The 14,063-nt window shown below is 44.0% G+C and overlaps 1 protein-coding gene across 5 annotated transcripts in view; it reads left to right on the top strand.

Moving 5' to 3' along the window:
* Positions 1-14,063, top strand: part of lt (vacuolar protein sorting-associated protein light) — a 635,043-nt gene that overhangs the window by 389,029 nt on the left and 231,951 nt on the right. For all 5 annotated transcript variants that reach the window (XM_075896022.1, XM_075896056.1, XM_075895809.1 and 2 more), the window contains one exon: positions 8,228-8,458. In XM_075896022.1, coding sequence (XP_075752137.1) covers positions 8,228-8,458 — 231 coding nt within the window. The remainder of the gene's footprint in view (positions 1-8,227; positions 8,459-14,063) is intronic.

Raw genomic sequence — 14,063 nt, 5'->3', positions numbered from 1 at the left:
GAGGAAAGTAAATGACACTCCTAAACGTTATCATTACTTGCATGTCATATAATACATGACTACATGCTACGCTCATAGTGTGCTATTGGCCCTTTCGCCAGCTCCACATATATGAAATTTGGTATCACAAGACGGGAACAGACGACGAAGGTGAATGACGCGTTTAAACATGGTAATCATGACATGGAAGTCATGTACCGCATAACTTACGTCCATCTAGTTTTAAAGTGACATATCAACCTTTTTATTTTGTGCTTCGCATATTATCGATTTGCACGGTACGTGGAATATGTAAAGTTTTTTTTTTGTTTGGAGGAGGGGGGTGGGCACACCTGCACATGCACCCCCGGCGGCGAGAACGGTGGCAACTATGGCTCTCTGGCTGTTGGGGTGCATGCCTGCCTCTCGCTCACCTGTGCGCAGTAATGAGCGCTCGCTCTCGCCTGGTGTGTTGTGCGCGCCGTCGCCGCTTTGTGCTTTGTCGGCAACAAAGCAGCTGCGTGAAATGCATACTCGTATCAAAATTCTAAAATGCGAAGCGAAATTCCTAGATTGTCCGCGGGGAAAATTCGTTATATCAAGGTTGTCTCTCGCTGTTACTTTGTTACATAGAGGTCACAAATACATGCGCTTCTATGGAGCAGCGTTGGGGAATAGAAACACTTTGTTATATTGAGGACTCCTTTACGTGGAGATTTCTTATAAGCAGGTTTAACTGTAGTCGATAAAACAATAACATCGTCAAGATAGCAAAGGCAGATAGACCACTTCATGCCTCGAAGGAGACTGCGGGAGCTAATCCAAAAGGCATCACTTTGAACTGATAAAGTTCATCAGGAGTCATGAACGCTGTCTTCTCTTTGTCTTATTCATCTACAGTGATCTGCCAGTAGCCGGAGCAGAGGTCTAATGAAGAGAAATGCTTGGCACCGTGCAAGCAATCGAGTGCATCATCTATGCGTGGAAGAGGATACACATTTTTCTTGGTAATAGCAGAGTTCTTCAATGCTTTTCTGGTCACGAAACTCCGCCCGAATGTTGATATAGGGACAAAATCTGTCACTAGAGGCGCCACCCGTCGTATGGGGGCCACAAGCCGCCGCCACTGCTGGGCTTGTATGCGCACTGCGGCCGACGTTTCGACACGATTATGTGCGTGCTGTTCTTCCTGTTGCCTTTTTTTAAACGTCTCTGAACGCATCAATGCCACCAGATAAATAAGTTGAAACGGTATCCAGTGTCGACGACGAATGAGAGCTGTTTACTTTGGAACGCACGCGTAGTTTACTTGGAAGGGCGGGCCCACCTTATAAACAGCAGCGCATTAAAAGTGTTCTCACATCGCGCGATAACGCATTGTGTCAATAATTGTCTCATAGCCCAATTATATGCATACTTACGATGCCTCAAAGCGGTACTTGCGAGCTATCGCTCGCAAGTGTTGAAAGACGGTGCTTATGCTCCATGCTCTTGATGCGAGCAGCTACTGCTTGATCTGCTCGACAACATGTTTGTATTTGCGCCCGGCCAAAGGGCGATTATGTTTATGCGGTAGGTGAGCTTTATATTCTGGTAGGGCCGCTAATAGGGGGAGGAAGGTGAACGAAATGAAACACGACTGGGTAGTACAGGAGCAAGCACATTGGTTTATATCCGGCTCGCCTCTCGCGCGCTACTACCCAAGTATTCAAATGAACTGAATGGTTGAGCCGGAAGTTTTATTCCAGACCTTTCAATTGAGTTTATGCCCAAATGCGCCGTTGTTTTGGACACACGTTTGTGAGCGCCGATCGCTTTTTTGACGCGGGGACTTTCGATGCCGAGGGCTTTCGCGACCGCTCTAAACGTGCCCAACATTTGATTGATCACTTCTTTCCACGCAGTTTACACGGGACACCCGCCGCTTGACGTTTCCTCGTGTTTACTGTTTAGGGCATTATTATTTACCGGCCGACAACCCATGATTTCTCCGGGAACGGAAGTACAGCAGCCTAATCTGGAAGTTCCTTTTGATGCCAGTGCTAGCCGCTTGGCCGCCTCTGCCACTACCGAGGTACCTCATCACACATTTGTTTTTATTTTTTGGGTGGGAGGGGGGGGAAGGGCGGTTATGATTTAAGGCATGCAATAAATCGTAAATTTGGTGCTAATGATACGCCGCCTAGTAGTCAGGTGTGTACTTATGAATGGGAGATTAACATATGGTGCATGTAATGGGGAGAAAGTTGGAAAACATTTATTTACACAAAATACACTGAGAACAACACTTTGGAGAAGAATCTGTGACTCTACTGTACAATGTGTATTTCGTTTCATTAACAGCTGCACTCTGCCTTAGCTCACTGCCTAAAATAAACTGTATTTGAATATACACTATTTACACTATATGCAGATAAATATGAATAGTACGAAAATATTACAGTGTAATGTATACAAGATATACAACACTATATACAAATGGGAAGGCGTGCTCACATACACAGCCATTATGCTTAACACTGTGGCTTCCACCCACCACTTGCAGGGCATGAACTGCGCACAGTTGCCCGCGAGGCTCTGTTTTTTTCCCGAGTGATGAAATGTAATCTACATCTCAAAAAAAAAGTGTACAACCTCAGCTGTTGTCCCTAAAAAGTGCAACAGACAACCTACGCTTGCTGACGCTGTGCGGCTGTCGAGCAAAATGCCCTCAACAATCCTCGCGTACACGTCACCGCATGCAATGTTTTGCACCGTGTACGTCTCTACATGTTCTTCAACAATTTTCAGGAGAGCAAGAAGACGGCTGCTAGGTACTTTCAAATAGCCCCTCGATTTAGTTTGTGGCTTTGTCAGGAACGCCGGGACCCGTCGAAACTTCTTGGAACGGCGTTCGTGCGAAGCCTCGGTCTCTGTCGCTGAAGCGACACGACCATCCCGTTCACGATGTGCTCGACGGTTCTCACAACGTCGCTAGCATCAAAATGCTTTTCGCACACCCGAACGTTCTTACTTTCGAAGCTGAAACCGCCAGCTTCCAACGGTGGTATAGCTCGCTTCTATTTCTCTCGGAGTTCGGAGCTACTTGGGAAACAGAAGAGCGACGCCTTTTCTTTGTTGCTTCGGTATCCGGAGCTGCAACCCGTCACACAGCACGTCTTAGGCATTGTTCATTCAAATTTTCATGCCGTCCACCTTGAGCACGGTGCACTGGCACATGAAGTTCGCGTTTCGCTGATGCAGAAACCGCGAGCTGCCACCACACAACGCCTTCGGGATGCCGCCACGGCCAGTGCGTTCCGCCGGGCGCAGCGGGGCGATGGCCCCCCTAGGACTGCTTGCGCCGCATAGCGGCCGCTCTTGGCACCATATCAAGCTCTCCCATAGAGTGACGGAGAAGTTTCGTAACCAGAACGGTATTAAGGGACTGTGGTAATAGGGTTGAGATGGCGGTAGTCAACACAGAATTTTCAGCTATTGCCCTTCTTTTAGGGATGAACTGAAGCTCCTAAAGCCGTGGTTGTGTACACGCTTGTCTATTTTGGTACGTGACTGCCTAGTCCTATGACTCACTCAGCAGGTGCGGACGGATGTACAGAGGATTCACGGTTTACCGATAGAACCCTTTGAAGCTTCGCCCCGCTCATCATCGTTGACTTTTTGGATATACAGTAATTGTTTTAACAAGTACAACGGGTGAAGACCACGGACTGGATGAGGGTTCGATTATGCCCTTATGAAGCATTTTATCCACTTCCCGCTGTATAATAGCTTGCTCCAGGGATGAGATACGATAGGGTCGTCTGCGAATGGGTCGAGCATCACTGGTATCGGTGCGATGGGTTACCACGAATGTCTGGCCCAATTTACGGTTGCCGAAGTCATAGATGTCCTAATAAGAAGCGAGCACGTGACGGAGAGCAGAGACTTGTTCAGAATTGAGCTTGCCGGATATTATTGACGTGAAGTGGTCGGAACAGGAACGTGACGACAGTGACGGTAAGGAAAAATCGGGTGGCGAATTAGCGGTCAGGGCAGGAAATGTGTGGTCAGTCAATGGTGTCAGATGTGCAAGTGATATGCCGCGAGAAATCACATGTGCTGAAAAGCCAAAATTAAGGACGGTTAAGAAAGTTCGATTGTCCTTATCGATGACTATAGTGAACTAGATAGGGGTAGTGGGACGAGCGGAGAGTGAACACAAGCAGTGGCGGGGAAGCGAAATACACGGAAATTTTTGTACAAGGTGTGCTGGTGCCACTGCACCTTTCTCCTAAACCCTCAGCCCAGCAATGTGCGTTCTAACAGTTGTCACTGACGATTGTAGTCTCTTGTGCATGGTATTTTTGGTGGTGTTATGAAAGTAGCACTTATTTAGATAAGAAAACATCACCAGGACATTTATTATTTTTTGCCAGGTTGTAAAACTTTGTATAACAGAATGAAGCTGCTGCCTTCTGGCTACACTGAATGACTTGTGGTGGTCGTTTGTACCCTTCACAAGATTTGTAGTACAGAACTGGACAGTGTCGCAATGCAGTTGTATCTCAGAGATACTTTTGAGTTCCTGTATTGAGATACATTTAAAAAATGTATTTGTATCGCAGTAGTGCAGTACCTTTCCTTTGTACCGAATGCATCGTAATATTGTGAAAACATGGTAATCTTGATCACTACTCTTTTATCATAACTGAGTAGATGTGTATCGAATATTGAAAGAAAGGCTTGTATGCATACCCTGCCACTCGGTGACACGTGGAAGATCAGTGAAGAATCTCTAACACGCATAGGGCGGGTTGGAAGGAGCATGCGAGTTTGTGAATGTGATTGCTGCGGCATGTGAAAAACTGTCGACCTACAGCGCTGTGGAAAATTGCTACCACTTCATGCGTGCAGCTAGTAGTGGTGGTCCGTCAGATTCGTCGCTACCGCTGTGGTCCGTAGAAGCATGTCGCTCTGGAGCTACTTGATAAAGGTCCATATTTCGCGCCCGCATGCATGCCGAAATTCGTTCCTTTAACTCCCTCAAGTTGTCAAGCGATGACATATCAAAGCCGTCCAGCTAGCTACGGCCGCACGTCAACTACTATGTGTGGATTATTGATCACGTGTAAGCGCATTGTTTTGTTTTTGAATATTTGGCTTAGTTCGACTTGGCTAAAGTGGAAAAAACGACCTGTGCATGGCCAAAAGTACTTGGATAAGAAGCCTTGAGAAAGTGCTGGTACTCTTGTAAAATAGCTTATCATGCTAGAAAGCAGTGGTCGCGGGACCGCAGGCTGGACAAACAAAACATTGCGTGTTTGGACTTAAGGTTTTACTTTTCATCACTGCTGGCGTTACACTGGCGTATAATCACTATCGAGATCACATCTACTGTTTGCAGCATGTCTCTTATAGGGAGATGCGGGTCGAAAAACACGAGTGTTTTTCAAAATTACCGATTTTTTATTTTCGCCTGTTTTGATAAGATTAGTACCTCTGCTGTTATGAAAAAAATTATACAGGTCGAGACTTAACTGGAAATGCTTTAAAATTGCATCTAAACAGCACAAGGTGCAACTGGAAATGCTTTAAAATTGCATCTAAACAGCACAAGGTGCCTGTTAAAAAGTCGAAAGTGTGCAGTCTTCGAGCACCTTGTCGCCGATAATGTGCCGCCGCTCGCCATTGTTGATTGCATGAGGCCAAGAGTCGAGCCTCACTCTTCAAATAACAACAGTTTCTCTCTCTGATGCATTACAAGAAATAATAAAAAGAAGCACTCTTCTGCGCGTTTTTCGAGCACCACGACTGGCTTATCACATGGTACGAATCGGGGACCGCCATTGGCCGCTGCGTGCCTGTATGTGCTGTGAAACCGATTTGCTGGGTCCATGTCTTGTCGAGCAGCGCAGCCGAACAATGCTTTTCTTGTATAATTATCTCCGTTATGAAAAAAAAAAAGGCATTGCTCGCAAGTGAAAGCCGTTGCACGGCGCGCTCTGTAGAAGTAGGCTACGAGCAGCTGGTCCGATTTGCGGCAGTTGTTGGCTTGCAAAAGCCAATGCATCAAAAGTCATTCACACCCGTCAGCCGGAAAGTTCGTGATGCAGCAATGGATGACATCAGCGCCAATCTGGAGAGGTCAAAAGAGCTCGCAGTGAGAGAACTTAGCAGGGACGACATTGCCATTATGTACGACGGTATGTGGCACAAACATAGCTGCCAAATGGCATGACACTGGACTTAGTTTGGATTTTGCAGTCCTGTCGAACTTCTTCCTAGCTTGCAGTTGGCACAAGGCTCTGCCAGATGGAGCGGAAGTTTGGCAAACGTTTCATGGCCCTGTCTGTGAGTGAAATGTCTGTGAGGAGTTGGCTCCAAAAAGCCGAGAGGGACGAACTCATGGCGCTGGCGTATCTTAGTTGCAGTGGCCACTACAAGAAGGATTGTTCTTTTTGGTGCGCAAATTTAATCTGATTTAATGATATCTTTCATAAATAAACACTCAATTTTAACTTTAAAACTAGTTTTTCTCAAAACACAAATTCTGCCATTGTTTTTTTCAATGTGCCCCTCCTTTTTCGGGCACTTCTAGTGCTCAGATCTGCATGAAATTTTGCCCAATTTTTTTCGAAAGTATGACATGCAATTATCTAGTTTAAATTTCAATATTTTAATGTATAATAAAAGTTTTATGTATGCCTTCACTAGGCTAGATGAAATATGGACTTTTTAAGTCGATTATTTTTCACGCGTATTACATATTTTGTATGTGCTTCCTAATTAGTTATTTGCACTGTACACTTTATTTGAAGTATTATGAACTAGGAATGGTAAAAAATTACAGATGTTCAGGGATGAAAAAAGGGGGGGGCAAAAGGGTTAAGGCTTTCACTTTGTCATGTTGCAGAGCTAAAAGTGTGTAACTTGCAAGAAAACTAATTATATATTTGAAATCAGCATAAAAAGTTCTATAAACAGCTCAAGTTTCATTGCTCTAGGGTGAATATTAAAAAAAATTGTCTTCGAGTAGCATCTCTTCTTAAGACTGCATAATCATCGCAAATAGAAAAATTCTGATTATAAATGTTCTGCAGTGTTTTCCGCGTTACCATACCGTAATTACAAGCTCTAACCGGTAAGCTTTTCGTTGCACTCAAGGAAACGGGTACCATAAATATTGGTTGTAGGTTCTGTTAACAGGAGTTTCAATTACTAATTATAACCAAAGGTGCAGAATAGCAGAATGAAACTAATAATATCAGGAGCACGCGTTTCATTTTAAGCAGCAGTTCTATTTTTTCTGTTTACTGAGAGTCCACTATACTTCTAATAGCATCTCTTTTACTTTCCTTGGCATGATTGTCTACTAGTTCTCATTAATATTTGCTAACAAAGAAAACAAGCCCTTATAGAATTCAACTGCCATTATTTATCACTGCCACGTTATGAGGCATCACTCCTGATCACAAAAATAGCTGTTATGTATTTCTGCACTCTAAAATCACTATTTGCCCCATGGAAACAAAATTATAACTTTGTTTTTGACATTGTCACATGCACAGCAATATCTGTATGTTCCTCGGTACCAAAAGAAGCTACGAAAACAACATGCTTGATTGATTCGTAAGGCTGCTTTAAAAGTTGTGTGATTGGCATTGGTTCCATTGGTCTCGTCATGGAGTTTCCTAAAATTAACTAGAGGGGACTCTGGTGCTGCGATCATTTAGCGACCATGGGAATGATGGGCAGTACACGAATTTGCCTAGTCTTCGTACTTGCGGGTGGCGAACCGCACTTGTGCCTTCGCTCATTGCTGTGTTTGGGTTTTGATTCGAAAGAAACAATGAAGCCTTTTGAACTTCGTGAGCCGATTTCAAAAGCTAAGGTTAAAATAATGAGGTAGTGGAGTGCAACCGCTGAACTTTTGCTGATTTTTGTTTCGTGACAAAACAGCTCCAAGCCACACGAACGCACACGGACCCAGAAGTACGAAGATTAGACAATTCGTGTAATACCCATCATTTTCATGCTCGTTGAAACGCTGTGCGTTGCGGCTCCCGTAGACACTAACGCCAGAGTTCCATCTAGTGTATATTTAGGAAACTCTATGGGTCCCGTGACTTCATTTTGTTTTTGCGATTATAATTTTATTGTTTGTACATCGATACATTAAGGATTCCAATTTTTTTCTTTTTTTGCTTTCTTTTTACATTTTGCTTTATGCTTTTTGTGGGTGAGGAAAGTGTGTGTGTGGTTACAGGGTGTAGGCATGCAGTACCTGGAGCAGCTGATTCAGAACCAACAGTTTGAACGTGCTGCCGAGATGTGTCCGACTGTGTTCGGGGCTGATGCACGCTTCTGGGAGGAGTTAGTGTACCGCTTTGCGTGCCTTCGACAATTGCGCAGCCTGGCCCACGTGCTGCCTCAGGGGGGCCTCGATCCCACGGCTTACGAAATGGTGCTCAACGAATTCCTCCAGCTGGACCCTGAGGCGAGTTTTTTTCTGCACGTACACCCAGAGTCATGCCTTTTTACAGTAGTGCTTTCAAATTAGGGGAAAAAAAAGGTCATTTATCATCAGTAGGCTGTCAGCGTTGCTTCACAACAGTGAATGTCTGTAGTTTGATTCAACTGTTTCTGGGTTGTTCAGGTGTCGATTTGAATTTTCATGTTTGTTTTTTCTGCATGTGTAGCAAAATAGCTGTTCGCACATTATCACTGTACCATTATATTTTGCCTGTTTCTGGAAAATGAGACTAGCCGTAGGGGCTATTGGTCCTCTTTTTGTCTCTTTTTTCTTCTCATTTGAATTTTGGCACCATGTCTTTCAATGCACAAACTGGCCAAACATAGCTTACTCTAGAGCTTGAGGTTAGCCTGCTTCAGTTTTTGTCAGTGTTCAGTAAGCTGTCAGCCTTCCTGTAAGAATGGGCATATGGTAAACGAGGTTCAGAGGGAATTCAAAGTAAATAGTGATTTAGCTGAGTAGTGTTTTTAATTTAATAGTTTGAATACTATATATATTATTATTTTAGAAAATGTGTTTTTTTGTTTAACTTTCTCAATACATATTCTTAAAAATATAAGCTAGGCCTGTGTGCGAATGTCACTTTCTTGGGCCGAAGTGAAGGCAAACTCAAATACTGTGGCAGGATTTAAATACTAAAAGGCGGGATTTTTCAAACATGCTATAATGTAAAAGTTGTGATGTTTAGCACATGTAAACCTGCACTACATGCTTCTAACCTTAAAAAGTACTGATCGAGGTGCAAGTACTATTTACATTTAACCATGGCCTCACAGCACTATTGTTCCTGGTTTCACAGCACTGTTGCCAGCTGCTTTAGTGGAAGCAACTTTTCAAGTGGGTCACATGCGATCAAATGGCTCCTTCAATGAAGTGTGTACCATTGTACTTCTGACGTGTGTTTTTTACAAATGGCTTGAAACTCGGTGCTCACATTCATGCAGGCTTGCTGAGTGGACAACTAGTGGCCATTTAACTCCATTGTGCTGAGTATTCCATGTTTGATAGTTGTTCAGGAACAAAGTTTTTTTTTTTTTTTTTGCTTGAAGTCAAAGTGAAAAACAAACTGTGCATGCATTTTGAGCCTAATATTTTATTATTTTTTTGCTAGAAATGGAGCTGACTGATTGCAGAAGAGTTATTCAGTTACGTACACAGGAACATTAATTGCCAAAACTTATGCTAAATAACACATTTCCTCATTTTCTTTCTTAGGATTTAATGTTGACAGCCTTGAAATCATGCCATGCTGATTCAATGCAGTTACAGATAGTGCATGAATATGCCTAAAAAGGGATATATGTTTGTTCATACATTTACAAGTGAATTCGCATACTGTAACATTCTCTCGAAAATTCTCTCATGCAACCTTGAACGAAAGATGGAAGTGAGCAGCATGTCCAAGATTAAGCACATTAATGCAACCTTGAACGAAAGATGGAAGTGAGTAGCATGTCCAAGATGAAGCACATTAACTTAATATTTGTAGTTTTAGCATAAGTAAATGAGATTTAGGCTGTGTTTGTGTGACATAATATGCATAGTAAATCGCCACACTGGATGGCTTTTGCCTTCAAGTCATCATAAGCTGATGCAATGGAAGTTTTTGCAAACTTGGCTTAGTTCTGCACTTTCATTCAAGTGCTCTCATGTTGGAGTTTCATGTTGACTAGACATCCCATAATAAGCGAGTAAATACAAGTGCCAATTATTTTTTACAATAATTTATTTTTGCGCTGAGCTGCGCTGCTCCAACGTGCCCCACCAGCCTCAAAGTTTTCTCAGTTGCACTCATTGCAATTCATGTTGACCACCTCCACTTTGAGCCGTCAATTATGAAACCAAGCTCTCGAACCTTAACTCGAAACTACGGTGCAAGGTATATTCTAATGAAGTCAGGGCACTTGAGAGACGCGATCAACTAGATAAAGCAACAATGCCTCTCGTAATTGGTCCGCTGAGCACAACGGATACCTATCTGTGAGATGACGCAACTTCAGGACAAAAATGCTTCAAGACAAAAAGACAAACCTTTAAGACAAAAATGCGTTGCTGGACTTTACGGGAAATGAAATTGTAAACTTTCACGTCAGCAAACTTGGTTATGATAGCTATGACATGTTTGCGATTTGACCTGCAAGCGCATGCTGCGTTTTTTGCATGTGAACAAAGTCGAAGTGTTGCGAATGTTGCCGTTGCTGGCGGCCTCGTTGGTCGTTGCTGAAACTTCATTCTGTTGAAGTTGTGTTGTGTTGTCTCGGCAATAGATATTCGGGGATATTGAAGAGAGCCAAAAAGTTGTGCCCTAAATCCAGCATCATTATTAAAAAAGGGGGGGCAGGCATAGCGGCGTTTTAATGTATTTCCACCTTTTTCTATCCCATTCACAAGGCTGCGTAAGCTACGTTCACCGCAGTACACCTGCCGATGCCCTGCGGGAAAGTCTATTTTTATTTCAAAAGGGGGTGTTGGCGCAAGCCGCGGTGTACTGCACATTTTAAATTACTTGTCCATATACACACCGTTTAATTGTGAGAAGCAGTGTGATCGCTGACTTGAGAAAAGCACTGATAATCATTTGGAGTAATGTAAAACATTTCTGTCGCGAAGCGGAAAAACAGCGCGTAACACAGAACAGTGAGAGAGAAGGACGAGGTGCTGAACTTACACCTCTTTGTCCGTCTCTGTGGGAAACCCTAATTTCGTGTGTTCGGCCACTCCAAGCTACTATAAGATCGTGATGCTCATGTTGGCGCTTGCGAATAAGACTCCCTCTCCCTACCTCCTCTTGTTTTTCGCGATGTTTTTTTTGTTTGTTTGTCCTTGGGTTTCTTTTAGTGCCGAAAAAAAAAAAAATAGGGGCAAATAATTCAACGTCCCCCCCCCCCCCCCCCTCGTTGCTGAAGTTCCTTGAACTTGGCAGGTATGCAATATGTATCAGGATGCAAACATAACAGATGAGTTCATCAAGGTGCTGGGTCTTGGGGACGACTTCTGAAATTGTAGCCGGGTGCGGCACTTCAAGGGCGTTGAATGCCGCAGCCTCAATGCCTTTAAGCAGGTGGCGCACGCTATCAGTCTCTGCCAGGACGTCTTCTATGTAAGTGTGTGAGTCGGTTTTTCAGACATGCTCCCCTATATTGTCTGAGTGGATGGAATTGTGCAAGAAAATATGTCATGCAGTGTTTAAGGTGAGACGCAGCTTTCGTATAGCGAAAAATGACAAAAAAAATGATTTTTCGCAAATCAAGTTTTTAGTTTGTGGTGCCTTTTTTCTATCTGATTCCAAAATATCTACTCTGAAGACCGTGCAGAAAAGATTTGTAAATTTGTTTTACCTCCTAGGTAGGAAAAATATTCTGGAAATCGCGAGAAAACAGCGATTTTCAAAAAATTATAGCTTTGCGATGACGCGGCCAGGAGCCGGCTTTCTGGCCTGATCAGAAAGAGCATTTCTCTGTGTTCAAATTTCCTGCCTGAGTTGGCTCCACCCTTTGAAAACAAACACACAAAAAGCAAATGTTTGAAGGTTGATTCGAGGCCCCTGATTGGCTGTGTCTGCCATGTTGCCTCAGCTCACCTTGCCTCAGCTCACCTTGCCATTGGCCCAATGCTCGCTCCGGGAGATCGTCGTCTGTTGCTTGTGCATCGGGAGGATATGGCTGTCAAAAATCGCTATTTCATGATGTGTTCACTGCTCGATGATCAGTTAGAATATAATTACACTTTAGTTAGGAGCTGTAAGCGGATGCTCGATCAGATTACTACGAGCAGGTGAGTGGTCTACGAGCGCGGCGCGTCATCGAAGTCGTCTTTTGGCCTAACTTCGCTGACGGGGAGATGAACTAATGAACTTTGCCGGCAAGAATAATGTGTTAGCGCACTCGTGGAAACTTGTTTCTTTGCAAGAAACGAAGCACATCACTCGCTAGCTCCCCGGAACCGTAGACCGCAGACTGGTATTTTAGGCATTGGCAGCGGACCCTACAGTCAAGCTCGTCATCCCCCCCCCCCCTCCCCCCGTTCTCCACGGCCAAGGATGGCTCGAAACAGCGGCTAACAGTTTCGCGGGTCGGCACTTGAAAATGCGATATCAAGCACAGTGCACAGCGATTTTATGTCATTGTAGCTACACATTTCGCGAATCGTCACCGAATGCCGCCGCCAAGTGTATCACGCGCTGGCTGCACTGTCCACGCGGCCACGCACTTCACCGTCATATGGAGTGCTGTCAATAAGCTTTTGTGATGCGATTTAGACGTGCTTGGAGCTGTGCTTTCTAGCGCCGCGAGTGTCTATGAAGGCTCTGAGACAATGAAAGCTTCGTAGACTAGAGTTTTCGTGACTGGCCTTATCATGATGCGGTTCATAGCTTGAGTGGCAAAAAAGCATGTATGATGCAGGGGCATCAATTTTTACATGCTCGACTTGCGTTGTTTAATAAACTGCTACAAATTCCTGTGCCACCAGTTTCCTGCCCATAATTGTTTGTTATTTGGAAAGAACGCATAAACTGTGATGAAGGGAGTCATTTTTCTGATGTAATAAAACATCTCTCTATATATAAAAAATGTTCTGTGATTATTTGTGATCAAAAAGTACTTAATTACGCTAATGACAGCTTGAACACAAGAAAGATGTGCAATCGTTTCAGTATATGGTCTTATTCAATTAGAATCTTTTCTGTCATGCCTATCTCACCCCTCCTTCATACAGAGAACTTGGCTATAAATCCATACTTGTTCTTTGTAGATCAAAAAATGGAGGTCTTGCAAGAAAAAGATAGGCAACAAGGGCACACTGAGCAGAGGCCACATGCCTGAGAAGTCGAATATCACTAGACAAACCTAAGATCACAATTTTTAGGTGTTTTAGAGACATAAAGAGGAAGTGAAACTTTAAACGCAGTTTTCTCAATACCGTTTTTTACAGCAAAAGCTGTTATGAGATCACTTTTCGGGCCACACGCAGTCCTCCGCTGCCACTGCCGCCGGTGTCCGTAACCACACCACATGAAATTAAAAAAAAAACCTTACGCTAATAACACAGTGCCGCCTGGACCCGGGTTCGCTGGGTGCCAGCCCAATATTCTACCACTGAGTTACGCCGGTGCTTGTAACTTGTTGTCAAACTTGCCTGCCTTAGGCAGGCATGATCTAGCACTAATAGGAAAATGGCGCTCGAACCCGGGTCCGCTGGGTGCCAGCCCAGTATTCTAGCACTGAACTACACCGGTGCTTGTGACTTGTTATCAAACTTGCCTTAGGTAGGCTTGATGTCGGGAAAGCAATCACGTTAATACGGCTTATAAAGCATTTTACAACAGCAAAAGAACAACCAGTCGTCGCACAATGCGAATAGCCTAACGAGTGAGCCGTCCAATGCTTCAAACCAATGCAAAAGCTTGTTCTTGTACCCCTATTCCCACTCAAGCCATAGTTCCTCATTGTCATCAGCCACCGCATGGACAATTGACACAAAATTCCTTGCAAGTGTTTAGCAGATGCCACGCTTCTTAGAAGATTGGCGAAAAACAGCATAGCGCATGACGGCCTACTACCCAAAAGTT

The sequence above is a fragment of the Rhipicephalus microplus genome, chromosome 1 (genome assembly GCF_043290135.1).
Source record: "Rhipicephalus microplus isolate Deutch F79 chromosome 1, USDA_Rmic, whole genome shotgun sequence".
NCBI classification, from domain to species: domain Eukaryota; kingdom Metazoa; phylum Arthropoda; class Arachnida; order Ixodida; family Ixodidae; genus Rhipicephalus; species Rhipicephalus microplus.
Note: the sequence above shows the minus strand (reverse complement) of the source record. Positions and strands in the feature narration are given on the sequence as shown.